The 25,083-nt window shown below is 41.0% G+C and overlaps 2 protein-coding genes across 11 annotated transcripts in view; one reads left to right on the forward strand and one right to left on the reverse strand.

Moving 5' to 3' along the window:
* Positions 1 to 25,083, reverse strand: part of mettl8 (methyltransferase 8, methylcytidine) — a 94,090-nt gene that overhangs the window by 11,576 nt on the left and 57,431 nt on the right. For 4 of the 9 annotated variants that reach the window (XM_055638038.1, XM_055638035.1, XM_055638036.1 and 1 more), the window contains 5 exons: positions 10,522 to 10,698; positions 9,633 to 9,724; positions 5,595 to 5,989; positions 4,529 to 4,578; positions 253 to 313 (listed from right to left, as the gene is read on the reverse strand). In XM_055638038.1, coding sequence (XP_055494013.1) covers positions 253 to 313; positions 4,529 to 4,578; positions 5,595 to 5,989; positions 9,633 to 9,724; positions 10,522 to 10,698 — 775 coding nt within the window. Of the gene's footprint in view, positions 1 to 252; positions 314 to 4,528; positions 4,579 to 5,594; positions 5,990 to 9,632; positions 9,725 to 10,521; positions 10,699 to 16,599; positions 16,738 to 17,073; positions 17,364 to 17,933; positions 18,245 to 25,083 lie in introns of those variants that run through there. The other 5 variants (XM_055638033.1, XM_055638032.1, XM_055638041.1 and 2 more) reach the window with 3 other exon arrangements.
* Positions 17,530 to 25,083, forward strand: part of dcaf17 (ddb1 and cul4 associated factor 17) — a 37,465-nt gene continuing 29,911 nt past the window's right edge. The window contains exons 1-5 of one of the 2 annotated variants that reach the window (XM_055638030.1): positions 17,530 to 17,652; positions 21,411 to 21,654; positions 22,424 to 22,527; positions 23,304 to 23,394; positions 24,400 to 24,536. In XM_055638030.1, coding sequence (XP_055494005.1) covers positions 21,469 to 21,654; positions 22,424 to 22,527; positions 23,304 to 23,394; positions 24,400 to 24,536 — 518 coding nt within the window. In that variant the 5' untranslated portion in view covers positions 17,530 to 17,652; positions 21,411 to 21,468. The remainder of the gene's footprint in view (positions 17,653 to 21,410; positions 21,655 to 22,423; positions 22,528 to 23,303; positions 23,395 to 24,399; positions 24,537 to 25,083) is intronic. The other variant, XM_055638031.1, reaches the window with a different exon arrangement.

Here is a 25,083-nt window from a genome sequence, read left to right on the forward strand (position 1 = left end):
CACGGTCACAGGGAGAACATGGAAGCTCCACATGGACGGCACCGGAGGTCAGGATCGAGGCCGGGTCACTCGCACTGTGAGACTGTGGCTTTACAAGCTGTGCCACTGTGCAAACTTTAGTATAAACTTGGCCAACATAATGATAAAAAAATGTTAATCTCACAAGGCATAATTTTGATATTCAAAGACAAATCAACACATTTCAAAAGTTTATATTAAAAGAAATGAAGAGAAAACAATTCATGTGCCTACCGTCACCAGATGCACGGCATGTGTTGAAAAATCACAACAATAAAGGAATGTACTGGAATCTCTGTAATGATGGGAAAAAATTATCAATTTCTTCCATTTCCTTAAATTTTAGACTTTAGAGATGCTGCATGTAAACAGGCCCTTCGGTCCGCCAAATCTATGCTGACAAGCAAGCACCCGCACACTAGTTCTATCCTACAATCTAGGGGCAATTTACAGAAGCCAAGTAACTTACAAACCTGTACATCTTTGGAGTGTGGAAGGAAACCAGAGTTGCCAGAGAAAAACCCATGTGGTCATAGGGAGAACGTACAAACTCCGTATAGACAGCACTCATAGTCAAGATTGAACTTGGGTCTCTGGGACCGTAAGGCAGCAACTCTACCTCTGCACCACTGTGCCGCCCAAATTCATATTACTCTATGAAGTTTCACCCATTTACCTAACAATCTCTTCAAAAAAACGATTTAAAAAATGCAAATGTAGTACAATACAATTCCAGGTTAGTCATAAAGTTTTGAATTTAAATGACTAGCTACATAACATGGCTCAGTGATAAGGGGCACTACCAAGTGTAAGTCATTACGGCAAAGGGGTAGTGAGGATTGACCTCTCTCCAAATTTTTAAGATGAATAAATTATTTGACGGATGCATGTTAAGAAAATAATATTATCCATAAGGTAAAACGGTACCACCGACAATATAAAAAAGAGACACAAGGTGCTGTAGTAACTCAGCAAGTCAAGCAGCATCTCAAGAGAACATGGATAGGTGATGTTTCAGGTTGGGACCCTTCTTCAGGCAATATAAAATGGTCACTAAGAAATCTAATATAAAGTTCAGAAGATATCTCTACCTAAGGAGAGGTTATAATGTTGGACTGTCCACTATCGAGGCAAGTTGCACAGATGTATTTAACAAGTTAGACAAACAGGGGGAAAGGGAATAGAGTGAAATTGATAGGTCTAGTCTAGATACAAAAAGACTTGAAATTCACATTCAGCATAAACATTGACAATGAGCAGCTGGCCAGAATGGCTTCCTGTGGTCTACATGCAATGTTATTCTATGATGCTAGCCATAAAGAACGTGAATAAACTTATAGCTGATGATTGTTGGGTTAATATTAGGTAACTATGAATCAAAGTAATCAAGGAGATTCAAATCTGTTTGAATGGTGCAGAACATGCTTATCATGCTGCCACCATTAGGAATAAGAGGCAGGAGCCTGAGAACCGTTACCCCCAGGTTCAAAAACAGTTTCTTCCCATCAACTGCTAGGTTGTTGAACTACCCTGCCAAACCCTAGCTCAGGATCAATTTACGATGCACTCTGCCTCTATTAAGGTTGCACTCTGTTAGTTAGTTAGTTTAGTTTACTGTCATGTGTACCAAGGTACAGCGAAAAGCTTTTGTTGTGTGCTAACCAGTCAGCGAAAGGACAATACATGCCTGTACTGTTATGGTATGGTTTAGCCAGAATTACATCATTTGTTGTATATTTATTGTTGTGTTGTAGCATGTAATGTACCTATAAAGATGCAGCAAGAAAGAATTCCCGTTCCAGTCCCAGTGCATATGACATTTAAACATCCTCTTGAACTCTTCTTCTCTTGCAATACAGAATAGCATTCCATCCTTTTAATAGGAAATTATAATCACCTCAAAGAAATCAGTGGAAAACAAGGTAACAAGGAATGAGATGAGGAACAGCTTTCCCAGTGGAAAAAGTTCACAAAATGAAATTTGCTTGTCTGCTCTATTAGTTTCTTAACTAAATTCCCTGATGTAATTTTCTATATTACTTTAACTTATCTGTCCTGATTTACTGCATGGTCATTTCCTCATTATTTCATAAATTTATAGCATTGAAATCTGTTTAGTAACAACCATGCACAACAAGGAGCTCGAGTTGAATGAAATGGAATTGACAGAAACATGCAACCAGGCCCTTCAATCCACTGAGCCATGCCAACCATCAATCACCTGTTCACACTAGTTCTATGTTAACCCACTTTCGCATCCACTCTCTACACACTAGGGGCAATTTTACAGTTAATTTTGCCAGTTAACTCACAAATCCACACATATTTGAGATGTGGGAGGAAATCGGAGCACCCAGAACCCACGTGGTCATAGGGAGAATGTGGAAACTCTACACAAACAGCACCGAACGTGACGATTGAACCTGGGTCTCTGGTGGTGTGAGACGGTGACTCTACCAGCTGCACCACTGTGCTGCACAATCATTTGAATATAGAACATAGAACAGTACAGCACAGGAACAGATCCTTGGTCCTACAGTTTATGTACCAAATCTGATGCAAGCTAAAATAATATTTGGAAGCTACATGCTTTAAAACCATTACAAATGGTTGAGGCGAGGAGTAGCAGCTGCATATAATGGTGAACAGTGGGCCAAACTGTACCTCGGCTGTCACCCACCCCCCATTTCCCTTGTGCATCTGCATCTTGAGGGCGAGGTATCAAACACATCTTGCAAAACAAAATGCAGACTTCACAATAAAAATCTATCATCCACAGAGATTTGTTTTTCAATTTTTAAATCAATCTAAACTAAACCGAAGGCCAACTCAGATTTTTTTTTAATTTTCCATTAATACCATTAATCATGCAAAAATTACATTTTCATTTGATTCAAGAATATAGAAAATAGCTTTCAAAATGTAGACATAAACCACTGACTAATTAATGGTGATCTGGTTGCCAATGCACCATTAAAAAAATAAAAAAAATTCAAACCAAAGAAAATAAGAAATACAAGCCCTGAAAATATAGTGAAATCAAGCCAGCTTTTGCTATTTAATATGTAACAACATCAGTTATAAGCATTTGAAGACTAATTTTCAGGTAATTTAGAAAAAAACTTTTCTTATTCGCCAGTAATTATCAATCACGAGGAAATGCTTACAATATGCATCCAACACAAAAACAATCTTACTGATTTTTCAGGTCTCTTATTTAATGCACCAATGACCCAATGAGTTCCTCCTGTACTTTGCGTTATGCAATTGGGGTCAGACTCATGCGGCATGGAAATAGACCCTTGGGCCTTATTTTTCAGATTGACATATTCTGTTGTATTTTGCTTTCAAAATGTGTGTTTGTTCCTTATCAGAATCAGAATCACATTTTAGTCGCCAAGTATGTTTTGCAACATACGAGGAATTTCATTGGCCAGGTCCGTCATACAATTAAAAGCAACAGATCACTCAAAAAAACACATTTTAACATGAACATCCACCACAGTGACTCCTACACATTCCTCACTGTGATGGAAGGCGAAATAAAGTTCAAGTCTCTTCCTTTTGTTCTTCCTCGGTCGTGGGTCTCGAGCCCCCGTTGACTGGATGATCTTGACCCCCGTAGCCGGCAGGGTTCGGGCCATCAAGAGCGTTGAGGCGATCAAGCTCCTGCATCGGGGGGGGATGTCAGCTCCCCCGCGCCGGGCGATCGAACCTCGCCGGAAGAACCTTCCGCGTCGTTGGAGCTCCCGACTCGGCCTCACCCGAGACTGCGAGCCCTTGATGGTGAGTTCGCGCGCGGTGGGAGCGATCCCAGGCAAGGGATCAGCTCCGATGTTAAGTCCGCGCCCCGCGGTGGGGCTCACGACAGTCCGAGGAGGCTTCCAGCTCCATCGATGGTAGGCCGCAGAGCCCGGAGAATGTGATCCGAAAATTGATCACATCTCCGGGATGGTAAGAGCTTGAAAAAAAAGTTCCCCCCGATCCCCTCGGCCCTCATAAAACAAACCAAAGAACATGAAAACAAACTTTTAACGCACTAAAAAATAACAAAAAAAAAAGAAAATACGAACAGACTGCCGGCAGAGCAGCCATCTCCCCGGCGCGCCTGGTGGTCATATATTGTTAAGTTTACTTTTTAAAATAATTTTTTTCAATCATGGCATAATTGTTAAGTGAAGTAATATGATACAGAGAATAAATAATACCGAGTTCCTCTGGTACTTTGTGTTTTGTGTAGAGAATTCATTCTTCCTTGTAGAGGATTGCAAAGTGCCCAAGGGTGTCAAAGGTTAAGGGGAGAATACAGGAGAATGGGGTTGAGAAGGAAAAATAGATCAGCCATGATCGAATGGCAGGAACAGACTTGATGGGCCGAATGGTCTAATTCTGCCCCTATGCCTTATGAACCTAATATTTCAATGCCTGCTAATATAAAACTCTTCAATTATTTACTACTCTAAATGAAGGTAAATAAAATTCAAAAGTTTAGACCTAATGTTTTACTTACCGAATTTTACTCAAGATAGGAAAAACACTGTTTCCTGCACCGCATCCAACCTGATGATATCAAATCAAGCATAAAAGCATAAATGTATTATTTTTTGTGGTCAGCAGATTGCAAGTAGCACAATTACACTTGCGAAATAAATGTCAAATATTATGGTTCAATAGGCAGAGCCTGAATCATAAAGTTAAAAGGTTCAACCTATGTTTCAGTAAGTTACTTCATAGAGGGTGAAGAGAAAGGAAGTGTTGCACACATCCTGAACATCACTGAAATCTATATAGGCAGAGTGGGGAAGAGTGAAGTTAGGGGTAGTCTCAGTAATCCCTTTGATTGTTCATTGACTGGCTACAGAATCACAAATCAGCAACTTCACTTGAATAGGACATATAAGGTCAAGCACTGATGTTAAACGGTGTGAGCACATTTTTAATTATTAGAGTGCAGATCAATTAACGAGAACATTTAAAATACAAATTTTTCTTCTACCCTCAAAATGATCTCTCCACGTGCAACATATGAACTACAAATTAATAGCCCATTTATTTATGCAATTAACACCTTTGAAAAAAGCTTTCAATTTAAACTCTATTCACACTAATTTTGTAAAATAATGACAACAAATTTAAATATCCTGTAAATGGCATACAAAATAATCTGTCCAAAAATAGGTGAAACTTGAATAATTATAACCTGCTACTCACCCAGGAGTTTTCTGATGGAAATCAGAAACTCTTAATGGAGTTTTCCTGCACAGAAATAATTTTTGCTAGCTCAAACTATTTGAACGCCAACTCACCAAAAGGATGGAAATTCAATGGAAACATTTAAATTAGTCTGAATTTTATCTCAATTCCTTTACAAACAACTGGCATCTGCTTCATAATAGCATGACAGACAAGGAGAGAAATGGTACGTCTATTGACAACTTGGTGCTAGATCCCACATATCTGGAAGTGCATTGTCACCAAAGTTGTGAGAAACTACTGTATTGGTAGATTTGTATACATTTATAACTAATAAAAATACAGACAATACAAATGCCCTTTTTTTTGCTCTGTACACATACCTCAAATATTTTGAAGGTGAAGTCAATACCAGGAAAATATCCTTGATTCTTTTGTCTGTCCATCCATTTCCAGTCTTGTCCTTTATGCTCCAAGTTCATGTCATCATTTGTTTTCCTTGTTCTCTGCACAGATTCTGCTTTCTCCACAGTTTCAACTGCCTGTTCAGCATGGGTCTTGTTAACACTGTCCAATTTTGTTTGCATCTGCGAGCAAACGGGAGAAAATAATATGGAAGTCTTTTCCGGTTCAAGGACAACTTCATTACACTCGTGTGTTCTGTGTGGCAGGAGCTCGGGAAATTCCATGAACAACCATCTACGATCTTTGAAGAATTTGTTTTGGTGAGCTCTGTAGAATTCATTCCAGTAACTACAGGCATCTTTATCGTATTTGACTGTAGTATAAAAAATTATAGAAAAAAAAACAGAAAGGAAAAACAAAATGTATCTATTGTTGTCACAGTATGGCTATTTTGAAACTGTGATCACTAGTCGAAAGGATTTAGGAAGCTACAGAAAGGCGAGTTCATAAACTAAACCTGAAAAAATTCAGTGCAATCAAACAAAATATGTATTTACAAAAAAGATCTAAAGCAGATTTAAACAAAATTATTAAATTATACAAATCATATTTTTCCAGTTAGGAATACAACCCAAAGATGATATGTGGCGTAGAGGTAGATTTGCTGCCTAACAGCGGTAGAGACTCGGGTTCAATCCTGACTACGGGTGCTGTTTGTATGTTCTTCCTGTGACTGCGTGGGTTTTCCCCGAGTGCTCCAGTTTTCTCACACATTCCAAAGACGGGCAGGTTTGTAGATTAATTGGCTTCTGTAAATTGAACCTAGTGTATAGGATAGAACTCGTGGTTGGTGCAGATTCAGTGGGCCAAAGAGCCTGTTTCTACTCTGTATCTCAAAACTAAATTAACCTGAATTAATTAGCAGTGCTTAGAGGACTCCAATCATGAGTGGACCAGGTGATGCATTGTCACTTGAGATTGAGCAATAACAGGCACCAGAATCTGATTTGAAAGCAAAGCATTTTCCCAATTATCATCGGCACCTTTATTTTGCAATCAAGTTTTCATTTCATTTAAAGAGTCGGCAGTTGTTGATTCAAGAAAAGATGCAATCAGATTCACAAGGAGGGAGAATGTTTTGTGAATTAATTGTAATGGCATTGAAACGCAAGTATTTTGCCCTTGGCAGTGCAATGAAATTCCACAGATCTTCTCTTTAGTAAACTAAACATCTTGAGACATTTGAATCTCTGTTAACGGCCACAAATTATTTTTCCCAAAATAATTTATAGCAATAATTTCATTTCTATTCACTGCCAGGATAAATAATCTCGGAGAAACATAAATCATGATCCTATGTAAATCTCTATTGTTTTAAAAATCACTAATTTTGCTGATAGTTTTGGCAACGAGTGTGAACGAGTGAGAGATTATCATTGTGGACACCATGGGCCGAAGGGCATGTTTCCATGCAGTATCTCTAAACTAAATTAAACATTGCCAGGGGCGATGGCTGAAGCAGATATGATAGCAACATTCTGGAGGCATTTACAGTGCATTCAGAACGTATTCAGACCCCTTCACTTTTTCCACATTTTGTTACGTTACAGCCTTATTTTAAAATGGATTATTTTCCTTTTTTTTATATCATCAATCTACACTCAATAACACAGAAAGAAGAAGTGAAAACAGGTGTTTAGAAATTTTTGCAAAGTAATTAAAAATAAATAACTGAAATATCACATTTACATAAGTATTCAAACCCTTTGCTATGACATTCAAAATTGAGCTTAGGTTCATCCTGTTTCCATTGATTATCCTTGAGATGTTTCTACAACTTGATTGGAGTCCACCAGTGGTAAATTAAATTGATAGGACATGACTTGGAAAGGCACACACCTGTCTATATAAGGTCCCACAGTTGACAGTGCATGTCAGAGCAAAAACCAAGCCGTGAAGATGAAGGAATTGTCCGTAGACCTCCAAGACAGGGTTGTGTCGAGACACAGATCTGGGGAAGGTTATGATACAATTTCTGCAGCATTGCAGGTCCCGAAGAGCACAGTGGCCTCCGTCATTCTTAAATGGAAGAACTTTGGAACCACCAGGATTCTTCATAAAGCTAGCTGCCAGGCCAAACTGAGTAATCAGGGGAGAAGGGCCTTGGTCAGGGAGGTGACCAAGAACCTGATGGTCACTCTGACAGAGCTCCAGAGTTCCTCTATGGAGATGGGAGAACCTTCCAGAAGGACAACTACAGCACTCCACCAATCAGGCTTTATGGTAGAATGACCAGACGGAAGCCACTCCTCAATAAAAGGCACATGACAGCCCGCCCGGAGTTTGCCAAAAGGCACCTAAAGGACTTTCAGACCATGGGAACAAGATTCTCTAGTGTGATGAACCCAAGATTGAACTCTTTGGCCTGAATGACAAGCATCACGTCTGAAGGAAACCAGGCACCGCTCATCACGGTGAAGCATGGTGGTGGCAGCATCATGCTGTGGGGATGTTTTTCAGTGGCAGGAACTGGGAGACTAGTCAGGATCGAGGGAAAGATGAATGGAGCAAAGTACAGAGAGATCCTTGATGAAAACCTGCTCCAGAGCGTTCTGAACCTCAGACTGGGGGGGGGGGGGGAGAGGTTCACCTTCCAACAGGACAACAACCCTAGGTACACAGCCAAGACAACGCAGGAGTGGCTTTGTGACAAGTCTGTGATTGTCCTTGAGTGGCCCAGCCAGAGCCTGGACTTGCACCCGATCGAACATCTCTGGAGGGACCTGAAAATAGCGGTGCATTGACGCTCCCCATCCAACCTGACAGAGCTTGAGAGGATCTGCAGAGAATGGGAGAAATGACCCAAATACAGGTGTGCCAAGCTTGTAATGTCATACCCAAGAAGACGTGAGGCTGTAATCGCTGCCAAAGGTGCCTCAACTAAGTACTGAGCAAAGGGACTGAATACTTATGTAAATGTGATATTTCAGTTAATTACTTTGCAAAAATTTCTAAACTCCTGTTTTCAATTTTTTTTCAAATTTTTCTATCCCCTGCCTGTTCATGTACCTATCTACAGTGCATTCAGAAAGTATTCAGACCCCTTCACTTTTAAAAAATTGGTGAGGAAAATAAAATGTCACCCAGAGATTTGTGAATCTGTGGAATGCTCTGCCACAGAGGTAGTGAATGCCAATTTACTAGATGTTTTCAAGAGAAAGTTGGATTTAGCTCTTAGTGCTAAGGGAATCAAGGGATATGGGGGAAAAAGCAGGAACGGTGTACTGATTTTAGATGATCAGCCATGACCATATTGAATGGCGATGCTGACTCGAAGGGCCAAATGCTCCTACTCCTGCACCTATGTTTCTAGAACAGTACAGCACAGGAAAAGACGCTTCGGCTCACAATGTCTGTGTTGAACATGATGCCAGTTTAAATTAATCTCTTCTGTCTACACGTGATCCATATCCTACCATACCCATGTACCTATGCAAAAGCCTTCAGAATGCCACTACCATCATCCGCCACCATCTGAGTAAAAAACACCTTGCGTTGCCCTTCTCCTTTCATCTTAAAATTGTGCCCTCTGGTCTTTGACATTTCCACCCTGGGGAAAAAGATAATGACTGCCTAGCCGAGGTAGGTATCTATGTTTCTCATAATTTTATATAGTTCTATCAGGTCTCTCAGCCTCTGACATAATTATATCATCTATTATTTTGTTGAGTTAATTCATTTTTACATTGCCTACAGCAAAAGTAATCTGGGCCTAAATTCAATTAGAAAATCAAAATAGAGCAATATTTTTCCTCATTGGCATTAGCATATGAGCAGAATAAGCCCATTCCTTCTCTCCAGAGATGCTGCCTGTCCCGCTGAGTTACTCCAACATTTTGTGTCTACCTTAACATATGAGCATTTTCCTGTTACAAATAGTGTAATTATGAATCAATGTCTTCCACTTGGTGTATCATCCAAAAAAATCTCAAAGGTTCAATTAAAACATTATTCACCTTGTTCTTCTATTGAGACTTTAACACTAGAATTTTCTTCAGCTTTTTGTCTAGCAAGAGCTTCCTGCTCTGGAGTCCATTGCATGTGATCCCTGGAGAAAAAAAAGTTTATTTTCTTAAGGTTTGCCACTGTTAAGAGAAAAGAATACCACAAACTCATAATTTAGACATTTTATATTCTGTACATGACTAGAATATAGACGATTGAAAGGAAAAGAGTTTTTACAAAAATAGATGGTCTTTTTTTTTGGTCAATGTTTTTGCACATTAAGAGATAAGTGATAAGAAATGGGACAGCACAGTGGAGCAGCGGTAGAGCTGCTGCCTTACAGCATCAGAGACCCGGGTTCAATCCTGACTACGGGTGCTATCAATATTGAGTTTATACGTTCTCCCTGTGACCGTGTGAGTCTTCTCCTGGTGCTTCAGTTTCTTCCCACACTCCAACGTGTAGGGTAGTGTAAGTGTACGGGGTGATTACTGGTTAGCGTGGACTCTGTGGGCTGAAGTGCCTGTTTCCACTCTGTAAATCTTAAAAAAAAACATATAAACATAAAATCTGGCCATGTGAAATTTTAGACCAGTCTTGCTCCATAACAAATTGACATGAAGTTTTAATTGTGTTTGCGAGTGTCTTATCCAAGTGTTCTACCACCACAATTTATTACTACATGTCTTCTCACTGAACTTTTCAACTAAGAAATACGTTTAATCCGAAATTGAAATTAAAGTAATAATTTCAGAGGCAATCGTCTTTAATTGCTTCGCTATCATCTTGCGTGATAAGAAAATTGAATAATATCATAAACAACTTTAAAGTAATATTTCTTCTAACAGGATTTTATGTGAGCAACATGAATGCAGCCTGGTTTGTGTCCCTTCTTCTTACCACATATTGTGCTCAAACACTCGGCTGGGATCAGATAAAATTCGGGAGCCAAGAGGAGCAGTGGGTCGTCCGGTACTTTGAAATCTGCAGTGCAAGCCAAGTTTCTTCAGCAATGCAATAGACACCGTGTGAATCAATGCCATTTGTGGCCTCCTCTTCATTTGGATGAAATGTCTCCTTCAAGGAAAATAAATATAAATAATTATTTACATAAACTTAAATGGTCTTAAATAGTTGGAACTAATATAAGTGTAATTAATGCCATGCTACAGCTATAACACTTTTGAGGAAATCAGTAAAATTAGAATGGGAATGCATTCCTTCATTTTTGTTACAGTGTTAAAACAGTAAAAGCAGATGTCCATTTTTTTCTCATGTCCACACAGTTTATGTGCATAAGAAGATACTAAAGGAAAGCAAGAATTGCAAATGGCATGTTTAGTCATTCAAATAATCAGTTCTAGGATTATTTCAAGAGTGTTTAATTGTCATACATACTAACAACTGAATAGTTAAATTCTTACTTGCAGCAGCATAACAGGCCTGTAAACACGGTACTCATCAATTACATAGCAAACAAAACAATTCAATAAATTAAAAACCTTGAGATTAGTGCAAAAAGCTCAAAGTCTTTCATGCAACTAGGGCAATTCATTGTTTAGATAGCATTTTGTAGTATTCAAGTGCCTGATGGTTGTTGGGAAGAACCTGTTCTTGAAGCTGAAATGTTTTTAATGCCTTATTTTGGCTTTGTTAAGACTTTAGGGAACTTGGCTCCAATCAAAATTTTACTGTGAAGGGCAAAACACAAACTGCAGTAACTGTGATGGGAATAAACAAGCAATGTTTTGGGTCAGGACCAATCTTCAGACACAGTGAAGGTATGGCTTACCCGAAACTGCATAGCACATTTTGGTTAATCAGTGCTCTAACAAGGGCACTTGTGTGTGGAATAGCAATTGAGAATGGAGTTGTGACAATAAATATCTGGCTTACCCAATGTGGCCAATCCAAGAAACACGGAATAAGCAGGAACATGCATGCACAGGGTTAAAAAATATTAGTTGAGAATTTTAAAGATAATCCAAAGCCTTAACCGATCATGCCATTATTTAGGAGAAATGTTCCATTCAGGAGACAGTTAACTCAAAAGACAAGGAAGATGGATATTGAGAAGCAGGTGACTATTTTCAAGGCATGTTAAACTTTCTGAAAGTATGGGTTTATCCAATGGATATGAATTAGATAATATTCACTGAGGTGAATAAACATCACACAGAGAGATCAGAATTGAACCAGGGTCACTGGGATTGTGGTGTGGGAGATTGCAACCTTCACGAGGTCGTCCTGTTTCAACTAATGCAATCAACCCGACGTGCACAATCAATTTAGATCAAATAGAACAAGTTGTCCTACAACTTTAGGCTGTGCACACCATACGCAAGAAGAAGACTGGGGTTGTGGGTATGAGGTGATGATGCATCTCGGAGGTGGACAAACAGAGCAATGAAAATATTGGTTAAATCATCAGTAAAACTAAGAGCAAAATACCTAAATTCTAAAACATTAGGTCAGGCAATTCCTTGCTAAAGGGCAGCAGTGTGGCACAGCAGGAAGTCCATAAGTCCACAAGCTGCCCCCAAAGCTCCAGTGACCTTCAGTACACTCTGTGTGGAGTTCGCAGGTTCTCCCTGTAATTGGGTGGGTTTCCCCTTTACACTCTGGTTTCTCCTCATATCCCCAAATGTTGCTGGTCATTTAGTCATTACTTTTAATGAACTGAGGAAAGGCATTTGACAAGGCCCCTCATGGTTGGCTGACCCAGAAGGTTGCAATGCATGGTACCAACAGTGACTTGGATTTTCAAAATTGGTTTGGCCATATAAGACAGAAGGGAGTGGTGGAGGGGTGTTTCTCTGACTGGAGGTCATTGGAGACAATGGTATTTTGCAGGGATCAGTGCTGGGACCTCCGTGGTAAATGACGGGAGGAGAATATGTATGGGGGGAAGTTGTGGATAGTGGCGTGTGGATACTGATGAAGGGAGTTAAACAATAAAACAGGATATAGATAATTTCCATAGTGACCTTTCTATCCTGGTCATCCACCATTGAGTGAGAGCACATGCAAACTGGAACAGCTCTTATTCTGCTTGGGTAGCTTACAACCCAATCGTAAGAACATCGAATTCTCTAATTTTAGATAACAACTATACCCTCCTCTCTCTCTTCTTCGCCCAAGCTCCCCTCCCCCCATCTGGACTTGCACCTATTTCTCCCCTCCCCCTCCCTTCCTTCCTCTAACTTCACTGTCCACAACTCTTAAATCCTTTTGTCTCACTTCTGCCTTTTCATCTCAGGACTTTGCCTAACCATCTGCCTATCAGAAACTCCACTCATCTGAATCAATGTATTACCTACCAGACTATGTCCACCCTCCCTACAATCAGTCTGAAGAAGGGTCCCCACCCAAAACATCACCTTTCCATGTTCTCCAGAGATGATGCCTGACCTGCTGAGTCACTCCAGCACTTTGTGTCTTTTTGTAAACTAGCATCTGCAGTTCCTTGTATCTCCAGAATACAGATACATTGAGAATATGAATGGAGAATTGGCAAAAAGAGTTTAATCTGAAAATTCTTTGAAGGAGATCAAATGTAAGGTGAAAGCAATATTTGGAGCAGTGAAATGCGGAAGGATCTTGGGATGTATGTCCATAGTTCCTGAAGTGGCTACACAAGTAGGCAGGGTGATAAAGAAGACATATGCCTTCATAGGTTGAGGCATTGAGTATAAAAATCAGGTAGTCATATTGCAGCTGTACAAATCGCTTAGGCTATATTTGGAGTATTGTGTGCAGTTCTGAGCACTATATTACAGGAAGGACGTGGAGGCTTTGGAAAGGGTATAGAAGAGGTTCACATAGATGTGCCCGGATTAGGGGGCATTAGCTATACGGAGAGATTGAACAAATTTGGATTGTTTTCTCTGGAGCATTGGAGGCAGAGGGGCAAATTTGATAGAAGCACAGGCACATTGCACTTTATGCATACTTGATTTCTACATTTTTGAAATAACACGCTTGTTCATTTAATACCCTAGCTTGATTTACGCAATCATGTTTTTGGAATAACTGTGGATATGCCTGTTGCTGGGTTGTATAGTTCCATGTTTACAGGACTGGTTGAGATTTCAAGAAGATGGAGGCCATGTAGCAAATTGAAAACAATGGTGAAAACCTCATAATCAAGATGCTACTGAATGCACTCTAGCGTCAGCAAGATTAGACAGTGCATGCAGAGATGCTGCCTGACCCACTGAGTTACTCCAGCCTTTTGTGTATGCACAAATATTGGAGTTAGTTTCAGAGCAGACAGGAGAATGTTGGTTGATCTCAGGATTACATAGAAAATAGGTACAGGAGTAGGCCATTTCTCTTCGAGCCAGCACCGCCATTCAATATGATCATTGCTGATCATCCAAAGACAGTACCCCGTTCCTGCTTTTTCCCCATATCCCTTGATTCCGTTAGCCCTAAGAGCTAAATCTCTCTTGAAAACATCCAGTGAATTGGCTTCCACTGCCTTACATGTCCAGTCGACCTATTCTTTCATCATATGTCAGTCCCGTGATCCCGGGAATGAACGGTATTAGGAGGGAGGCACGTCAAATAGTCTTGAAAAAAGCATTAGGCAACAAAGCTGCAGATGTTTCATCAAAACATGAGCCAAAGTCTGAATGGAGTCAGGCAACGTACCAATAGACAATAGGTGCAGGAGTAGGCCATTTGGCACATCGAGCCACCACCGCCATTCAATGTGATCATGGTTGATCATCCACAATAAGTACCCTGTTCCTGCCTGCTCCCCATATCCCCTGACTCCGCTATCTTTAAGAGCCCTATCTACCTCTCCCGACTTCGGGGCTGTGGCAGCGTTCCTGCGGCCCGACTTCGGGGCTGTGGCGCCGTTCCAGCGGCGACGACCCGACTTCGGGGCTGTGGCGGTGTTTGGGCGGCGGTGACCCGACTTTGGAGCCTCGGCCGTGGGCCCAGTGGACGATAGCGTCGGAAGCTCGCAGGTCACAGGTTGGTAACCTGTTTTGCCGGGGCGCCCACAACAACAGCTTTGTCCGCTGGATTGGAGGGCGGCAGCTTCAGCAGCTTCGACCGCCCCGGGCCGCGGAGTTTGAACCAGCCCGTTCGCGGAGCTCGGATTCAACCGCGGGACTTGCTTACCATCACCCGGTGGGGTCACAACATCGGAGGCCTGGATCGCCTAAGCGCAGAAGGAGAACAAGGAGGGAAGAGACAAGGACTTTGGGACTTTTGCCTTCCATCACAGTGAGGAGGTGCCTAGTGGACTCACTGTGGTGGATGTTAAACTGTGTTGAGTGTGTGTTTTGTTATTAATTCTATGTTATGGCTGCAAGGTTAAACCATTTCGTTGTACTGTAAATGTGCAATGACAATAATCTAATCTAATCTAAAAGTGCAAGATGCAAAGGTTATAATCAAGCATTGTGCTGCTAATACGATGCATGACGGATTAGTAGATGGCATGAAGGAAGGATGGGGAGAGAAACTAGCATAAAAACATTTTAGCAGCCACGATAAATAAGCAGGTGAAACTAGGCAGGAGAGCATAAAGGGGGAAAATATACAAGTATTTTAAAAAATCATGCTTGCAAGATGTCTATCATTGAAAATGTCAGCATTGACTGACATTCCTGGTTGCCCCATTGGTAGTATTAGTAATTAAAAAAAACAAAGTGTTGCAGTAATATATCTGGAGAACATTGATAGGCGACGTAAGGAAATAAGAATTCCATTGTTCTATTTCGGAACATATGACAATAAAACACTCTTGACTGGGGGCAGGAGGTCAGGGTGCCGGTGGGCACCACAGCCCGTGACAGTGTGGCCGCACAGGGGGAAACGGAGTGGAGGACAGCCGTGGTTGGATAGCACTGACCCCGGGGGGGAGAGTGGGGGCTGTCCTGAGGGATGCGCACCTTTGGCCGCTTACACCTTGGTGCTCGGGTTCAGAGCAAAGATACTAGAGCATTTGGTTCAGAGCGCTCAGTCACCCTCCACAATCATTTCCAGTGCAAAAAATGACCATTTGGGCGTCTTTTAACAGGTAAGAAAGTATGTGTTTCGTGAGTAAACAGTGCATGCCGGAGGCTGCCATGTCCTCCAAAAGGATTGCCTTACGTGTAACCCCCCCATTAATTTCATACCATATTATCTGTCGACTGGTATTATTTTTCTGTTACTCGTTTCTCTATTTAAATGCTACTTTTCTTTGGATGGTTGTTTCAAACAATAATCATGGATGGGCAAATTTACAAAAACTCAAAGATCCTAAACAATGTTTGAAAGCAGAATAGGGAGGTTTCACGGCAGTCGGGTCACGACCCATGACCCGTACTGTTGCTACGCTACTCCAAATGGATTACACGCGATGAACTGCAGGTAGGCACTGACCATTGTTTCCAGCGTAGCGGGCCTGTTAAAACCCGCTGAAATTGTCCATTTTTGCGCTGTAAATAATTATGGAAATCGGGATAAGCGTGAGAGACATTTAGCCTACTTCAGAATTCCGAAAGTGAGGAGAAATGACGATAGATAGAAGCGGGAGCTGAAGGGACAACAACAGCCAGAGTACTTGGTGAACATTGGCCGTTTGCTCACTGCATTTCAACAACAGGCATTATTTGTGTTTTTCTTGATTCCTTTGGCATCTAAAAAGTTTCAGAAGTGATAAATCTGGCTGTAATTTTTTTAATCGTCCATGGTTCTCAAGTGGGTTTTTACATACAAAATGAAAACGCATCTGAAAAAATATTTACAGCCAGATTTATCACATGAGAATTTTTAGATACCAAAGGAATAAAAACCCCCCACAAATAATGCCTTACTTGATGAAATGCAGTGAGCAAACGCGATTATTCCCAATATTTTCAATGTTTACCAAGCACTTTAGCTGCTGTAGTCCCTTCAGTTCTCGCTTCCCTATACCTTCATTTCGCTTCACGTTTGGAATTCTAAAGTTGGGTACATGTCTCTCACACTTACCCCGACTCCCACAATTTTTTTCAGCGCAAAAATCCAACATTTTGGCGGTTTTTAACAGGGAGGAATGTACGCGTTTTTAGCATTAATAACATATACAGGAAGTGCCGGATGTCTTCCAGTTGGATTCAGCGGCTCCGTTCGTCGAGCCCTATGACCCAGTGACCTTACGTGACTTTACGGGGTTGCACGTAAGGTCATCGGGTCAAAGGGCGTGACGCACGGAGCAGCTCAATTCTTCTGGCGTACATGGCAGCCTCCGGCATACACTGTTAACTGACCACTGAACTGACAGTTACTGACGACCACGACCCCCCCGGGGTCCGCGGGTGTGGAACCGGATGCTGGGACAGAACCCTTCAGGAAATATTCTGCTCAATCTTCGTCACAATCCCAAAAGCAAAGTTGATCATATTTCAAAACCCTAAATCATTAAGGAGACGGCAGCAAGTAGCCGAGGCAACATATAAGACTAACCCTACGCTCCGGGGACACCAGCGCTGAGCTGAGCAACCCGGGGTAAAAGCAATGCCTCGGGACTCCGGCCCCTGCCTCCTGCTCGTTGGGATCGCCGACATTTCGTACGTCCACTTCCAGCTGCAAAGTGGAACAAGCAGGAGCACGGTTCCCGCAGCAAACTCAGCGTGCAGACACGGAAGGTCAGCAGAAACGCCGGGACACGAGGTCACGGCTGCACTGAGACGACAGAAAATCCTCAGTCCACGATGACAGCGCCGGCTTAGAACTACATTTCCCACAGGCCTCATAGTAAACTACACCTCCCAATCGGCTTTGCGGCGCCGGATCAGTAAAACTACACTTCCCGGTAGGCTTCGCGGCAACGGCCCGGCTGAGAAGCGACGACGGGGCCAATTTGAACTACACTTCCCGACAGGCAGAGCGGCACGAGGCCCTGGTGCTGCCGTTTGAACCTTTGGTTTGAACCAAGTGCCGTGTGCGGGTGGCGCGTGCACCCACCGACTCACGTCCCGGGTCGATGTTGCTGTCGCCCAGGACGGCGGGCGTAAGGAGCACCGAGGCAACTACTTAATGCAAGTAGGATCTCTTCCTGTGGTGGCCATTGCACAGCCTCCGATAATTACAATGTCGCATATTCGATTTTATTTTCGAAAGATTCACCCCGCTATGTACTTGTATATAATATAAACAAGTCAGGCCGGATGATTAGATGTGGGCTTGTGCGGGAACAGCACACACATAAGATATTTGGCACACACTATATATGCACGAGATATTCCAGCTGTCGGCGGTTGTGCAGTAGCAAGCAGAAGCACAAGAAGATATGCAACAGAAAAATAAACATTTTTTGTACCCACTTCGTTACTCCAACACTGTCTTTTTCTAGTAATCCAGCATCTGCAGTTCTTTGTGTTCACATGCATGCCTCAGTGAGCAGGGCTCTCGCTTAACTTTTTCCCCTGTTCCAGCCGGGCAACCTAAGCAGCTTTTTAGGTTGCCAAATGACAGTTTAGGTGGTCATTTAAGACGGCTCGCATGACACGTGCGATAATGTGCTCAGTGCGTAGTTACCAGTCAGAATTATGGTCAATGAAGCATTCACATATTATTTCTGCTTCAAATAAAGTCACAAACTAAACATATTCACCAATCAAGACATTCACCAATGACATGCAGCAAAATTATAATACAGTATCTCATCTCTTTTTACATGTTGCAATGAATGCAATTTCTATTATTTTTTTCCACTTCCAAACAAAATTCTGGTTGGATTATTCAGCGTATGATCAACCTCAGTGAGACCAAGTGCAGGCTTGGGGATCGCTTCGCACAACACCTCCACTCAGTTCACAATAACCAACCTGATCTCCCGGTGGCTCAACACTTCAACTCCCCCTAGAACCTGTTTCCACGCTGTATCTTTAAATTAAACTAAAAACACTAAAACCAGAGGAAATCTAAAGACGGGTTTCTACCCGAAACTTCACCTAATTTCTTCTATCCAGAGAAGCTGGCTGCTCCATGGAGTTCCCCCTGCAAGGCGGCACATGCGCACAACCACGACTGATGATGCGCTGGCCAAAGATCCTCGCTATAGGATCTTTGGTGGTGGCAGTGCGCATGTGGAGGGGGAGGATGTGCAGGCCGTGGCAGTGCACATGTGTAAGGCGGCCTGCCGTGCCAGCGGATGAGGAGCGGGCGGAGATGGAGAGTGACAGAGAGAGAGAGAGAAGATAGAGAGGGGGCCCGCTCAGAATTAAACGATAGGTATCCCGGGTGCTTGCCAAGCCAGGCAAAATTACATGGCTTTTAGGTTGCGCAGCGGGACTGTAGGTTGCCATTGGCAACCAGGTAACCGCTAATTTCGAGCCCTGCTCAGATTTGTTGTGCTGCTAAATATCAGTAAGTTAGGTCCTATGATTACGATCCCACTTTCTTACCAGAGACTAATGTACAGCACGAAGGAAGAACCTACTTCCTTTAACATGAGCTGAAAAAAATCAGGGCCTTTGGAACATAGAACAGTGCAGCACAGGAACAATGTGCCCTTTGGTCCATACTGAACAATGCCAAGTGAAACTACCATTACTCCAGCACTTTGTGTTAATATGCATGACCTGTAAAACCACTTGAATGGGCCTGAAGGCCAATTTCTCTGATCTCACAGAAGGGGAAGCAAATAACTTGTATACAAGACTTGGTGAAACTTCAAACACAAAGCCATCTTTCCCCAAGCTTGTCACATTAATAAAGTAACAAAATAACAATGAAGATACCCAGAGACACAAAGAACTGTAGATGCTGAAATTTTTAACAAAACACAAAGTGCTAGAGGAACTCAGTGGGTCAGGCAGCATCTGTGGAGGGAATAGACAGGCAACACTTCAGGTCAGGACCCATTTTTAGATATCAGTCGTCTGTCCGATCCCTCTGCAAATGTTGCTGGACCAGCTGAGTTCCCATAGCAGTTTGAGCAAGACATAATGAAAATAGCCATTTTTAGTGGTCTTAAGTGTTTTAGACCAAAAATGGAAAATCTAAAGATAATCTTCCCTTTCATTTTATATTTAATTTTATCCAGGAAAATATTGATGATGCTGACAAACAATCAAACACAATAGAGACTAATCAACGAGTCATGCAACATAGAAACAGGCTATTTGGCCCAACTGGTGCATGCCAACTAAGGTGCCCAAGCAAGCTAGTCTTATTTACCCACATCCATTTGCATGCATGAAAACTGATTTTGAATATAATGCCTTGGAACTGGAATATACTGTGGGTACAGAATGAGGAAAATGGGAATGAAAGTGCAGGAAGTGGAAGGAAATACACCCATACAGTGCATGATTATTTTTTTTGGAAAATCTAAATCGACCTGTAAAGGTTTATGTGTCACATTTAAAGTTCAAGATGGCTTCACTTTCAAAACTCTGACTTCCAAAACTACTGCCAGAGAGCAATTGACAGCTATCATCAATGCTGGCATTGACAGTTTCAAACTTTTAGGCCAGAACACTGCAAAACACTAACATAAAGTTAGGATTGCTCCAGCATGCTCAGCATTTCAGTAAAACAGTGCAGAAGACCAAAGGCAAGCCATAGAATCACACAGCACAGTCACAGGCCCTGCAGCCCATCTTGCCTATGCTAACCAAGATGCCTTTTACCCATATCCCTCGAAATGTTTCCTATCCACAAAGTGCAAAGAAGTGAAATGTTGAGATAGTGTAGCACAAAGAACTGCAGATGCTTGTTAATACACAAAAGGACACAAAGAACTGGCAGCATCTCAGGAGAACATGGATGCTGCACGATCTGCTGAGTTACACTAGCATCTTGTGTCCTGTTGAGATACAGCCTTGTTTTTATTACAATATGGCTTTAAGGTTGGTAAAATAACTTTTTTTCAGTTAGAAGTTACCACAGACAAAAACATCTCTCTGCTGAAGCCAACGTACAAGTGCTTCCTTTAATAACAAACATACTTTTGTACTTCCTCCTTCTTTCTGAACTGAATTTATGATGCCATTTGCTGAAATTTTCAGCTAATTCTGGGAGATAATGATGGTAGATTTTGGAAGGTACTGCAATCTGTCAGAACATCTGTTTTAATCAAGAAGTTAACTTGCAGGTTGACATTCCTACGTCTCCTCATTCCATTTTTGCTGCTGACGATTAGCATAAACTGTAACCTAATTCTATTTAGATAATGCTAATTAACCGCACCTTCTCAATAAAAAGCATTTATCTCATATAAAGGGCAAAATCACCAGCATGATTAATTAGTTAACATTACTCACACAATGCAGACAGTTCCCTGCCATAAATTTGGGCATTATATTGAAGGAAGTTGTATTTTCGCACAACACAGATAGGTGATGTTTTGAGTCAGGACCTTTCTTCACACGAAGGCCCAAAACATCACCAATCCATGTTCTCCAGGGATGCTAATTGACGTGCTGAGTTACTCAAGCACTTTGCGTCTTTTTTTTTGTAAACCAGCAGTTCCTTGTATCTGTATTTTTAAGGTTCTATACCTTGACTTTATTTTATTGTATCCAAAGAAAATTCACACTTTTGATACAGCAATAATGGGATTGTATTGATGGAATTAATTTTAGGATCAGTTTTAATGTTACCTTTGCACATTATGTTATTCATGATTTTACTAATTGATTAATAGGAATGTGGAAGTGTAAAGTTAATTCTTAATTGAAATTTAGCACAATAATGACTTGCCATCATAATTTTGAAGTATATTTTACTAAAAAACAAAATCTGATCACAATCACAGATCTGATCAACTGGATTTCCTGTTTTTCCATTGTCAGATACGACAATTCCTAAAATGTAATCTCAAGTTTCTTCAGGAGCCTCAGGCAAACAAGCATGGACAATTTAACAATTAAATTATCAATAAAAATGCACGGTGTGAGAAAATCAACCAACATTTCATGTTTAAGGAAAATAAATAACTATTGCATTTTGACCGCAAGATCTCTTGGTTTGTATGGAAATGAAGTTGGTTCCATTCACAGAAAAAACTTGACCATCCTCTGTCAGTTAGTATGTCAGGTGAGTTCCGGTCAGTCAGTGTCAAATCTAAGTAAATCATGCAATGTTAATGTCAATTTTTATCTTATGTGTGCCCTGCTTACATTTTTTTCACATAAAGGAACAGATTATTGAGTTATTTTATAAAAGTGCTTAAATTATGAGTAGAGTTAATAAACGTTTAAACAATAAATTTATATAATTAAACATCACCAAATTTGCCACCAAGTTACTGAAACAAATTCCATCCAAACTTCAGAAATCCTTCCATTCAGCTACTACCTGTATACAGCAGAATCACTCAGTTTTATGTAATCTGTACTGCTAATTTCCAAAACTTCGTCCTCATTTATATTCTTGGTATAACTGGGTACCCAAAACCTTCCATTGAAACTTGACAGTCAATAACATGATTTTTAAAAGCTCTTTCTTACAAGTTTGCACTTAATTTCTACGATAGTGTGATAATTTGCCATTTTTTTGTTTTTTATATTCTTGGTTTGACAGGGTACCCAACACTTTCCATTATTGGGTTACTGAATAAAAATTGTACTATGAAACTTTCGAATAAATAACATGATTTTTTAAAGATCTTTAATACAAATTTTCAATTAATTTCTACAATAATTTGATAATCTGCCAGTTGTTTATTTTTATTTAAATGTAAATGCCAGCATGTGGATAACGTTGATTAGAATGCAAGCTGTTGCTGCATATACTGATATATTTAATGAAACTTAGAAATCTTATTTGGAAATTGAATCAAAGGGATTACTTTATCATTTTTCAGAAGACCACATCTTTTGAGAGAGTTTGGACAAAACAATCAAATTCACCAGTGATTTATGAGAAAGGAAGGATTTATTTTGACAATTATAGATGTTGTTTTATTAGGTAAGTCAAATATATTAAATATGGCAAAAGGGACAAAATTTATCATATTATTTTGTATAATCATAAAACCTTAAAATCTGCAATATATAATGGGTATATATATATATCTGATATGTACATGCAAGATGCAAATAGTGATTGGTAACCTCATAGATCTATCAAAGTGGGTTCCATTTTGTCCTCCAATGCTATCGATTGATTACATTGATTGAAAGATACAGCATGGAAACAGGTCCATCGAGTCCATGGCGACCATCAATCATCCAATCATACTCGTTGTAAACCCACTTTTGCATCCATTCCCTACGAATATTCGGGTAATTTACTGAGACCCATTAACTTACAAACACACACGTCTTTGGGGTGTGGGAGGAATTGGGAGCACTCAGAGGAAGCCCATGTATTTACGGGGAGAGTGTGCAAATTTACACAGACTGCATCCGATGTAATGATCGAACCTGGGTCTCTGGTGCGGTTCTACCAACTGTGCCACCTGTATCCATGTTAAATTTGCATATTCCCCCTCTGCTGATGTGTTTCCCCCCTGGTGCTCCAGTTTTTCCCACATCCCACAGATGTGAGATTTGGTAGGTTAATTGGTCATTGTCATTTGTCCCTAGTGTGTAGTCACATGGTAGAATGTGATGGGAATGTGAGAGAATAATCTGGGTTTAGTGTAGGATTAGGGTAAATTATGTTTGTTGGTGCAGAATCAGTTGTTTAAAGGGCCGGTTGCTGCTCTGTATGACTAACTCTTTAAATGTTTGTAATTTCAGCACTGGACCTCAGCCCACCTTGCTTTATGAATTGCCCAAGCTCCACAAGTCTGAGAAGATTGAGGATGCACTGTTGTGCGAGTCACCTGTGGTAAGTGTACATAAAATCTATAATATTAAAGAGTTAATGGAAGGCACACCAATCAATACCTTGACTTTCAGTATTCTGTTATGCCATTTGAGAAAAAGGTAAGGGAGTCTGCCAACTTCTGGCACCGTTTTTTTTAGTTCTGTGTAGAGATACAACATGGAAAAAAACATGCCGTTCAGCCCACGGAGATCACGCCGAACATCGATCATCCATTCACACAAGTTCTATGTTATCCCACTCCCTATGCACTAGGGGCAATTTTGCAAAGGCCAATTACCCTACAAACATGCACATCTTTGGAATGTGGGAGGAAACCGACGCAGTCACAGGCAGAAAGTGCAAACTCCACACAAACAGCACCCGAGGTCAGGATTGAATCCGGGTCTCCGATGCTGTGAGACACCAGCTTTACCAGTTGCACCACTGTGCCACCCATACTATATCCTTAATGGCATTTATGGGAAGTTTTGAGAGGAACTCTTCCAAGGTTTTCTATACCATTGGTCAAAGATAAGCACAATGCATCATATAGTATAGCGACAGGAAGGTGTTAAGTGATGGAAGCGATCCAGGCAGTTTAAATCATTACTAATGACTGACTAAAACTATTCTTTGCCTGTTACCCAATCTCCCCTTTCTTCTCAGTCTTGTACATCATTAGAATATCACCTAGTTGTTACTACACTATAAACACAATGAATTGCAGGTGCTGTTAAAAAAAACCCCACATATGCTGGAATAACTCAGCAGGTCAGGCAGCATCTCTGGAGAACATGGGTAAGTGACAATTTGGTCAAGAAGAAGGGTCCCGATCTGAAATATCCCCAGTCCATTCCATCCACAAATGCAGCCTGACCCACTGAGTTACTCCAACACTTTGTGTTTTCAGCCACGGCACAATGCACAAATGTGTCATTACGTTGTTTGATATCAGAATGTTTTGCTAAACCTTGCATGAAATTTGACAAAAAATGCAATCATTTAAACTTTTCTTTTACACACAAGGGTGAGATGTTACCCAAACCATCAGACCACAAGCCTGCAATCTTGATCCTTACTGCAAACAACTGGTTAATCCGTATGTCTACCAGGACTGCAAAGATTATAGAAAAAGTTTACCTCTCATCGCAGTTGAAGTTCAGGTATGTTTTGTGATTGAATTTGCGTACTCTTAATATGATTGTGTTTAATGCGGTGTTGGAAGGGGAGTCAAGCAAAGCAGCTTATCCCTAACCAGTCTGAAGAAGGGTCTCGACCTGAAACATCACCCATTCCTTTACTCGAGAGATGCTGCCTGTTCAGCTGTTACTCCAGCTTTTTGTGTCTATCTTCAGTTTAAACCAGCATCTGCAGTTCCTTCTTGCACAGCTACATTAAAACCTCAGTAATGACACATGGAACTTTACATGTAACCAATTGATCAAATGTTTTAGAAAGAATTGCAGATGCTGCAAAAATCAAAGGTAGACAAAAAAGCTGGAGAAACTCAGCGGGTGAGGCAGCATCTATGGACCAAAGGAATGTTTTGGTTAATCAAGTGTTTTGGTTTATCAAGAATTAACCCATCTGCTCGCTTGGTGTAACCCCACTATCAACTGCTCTCTTCCTCAGTTGCTGAATATTAAAGCGTGCCATTTTGTAAATTGCAGATTGCTGTACTATTCAAGATCTGTATAAGGCCTGATTTGC

The sequence above is a fragment of the Leucoraja erinacea genome, chromosome 7, assembly GCF_028641065.1.
Source record: "Leucoraja erinacea ecotype New England chromosome 7, Leri_hhj_1, whole genome shotgun sequence".
In the NCBI taxonomy this organism is placed as follows: Eukaryota; Metazoa; Chordata; class Chondrichthyes; order Rajiformes; family Rajidae; genus Leucoraja; species Leucoraja erinaceus.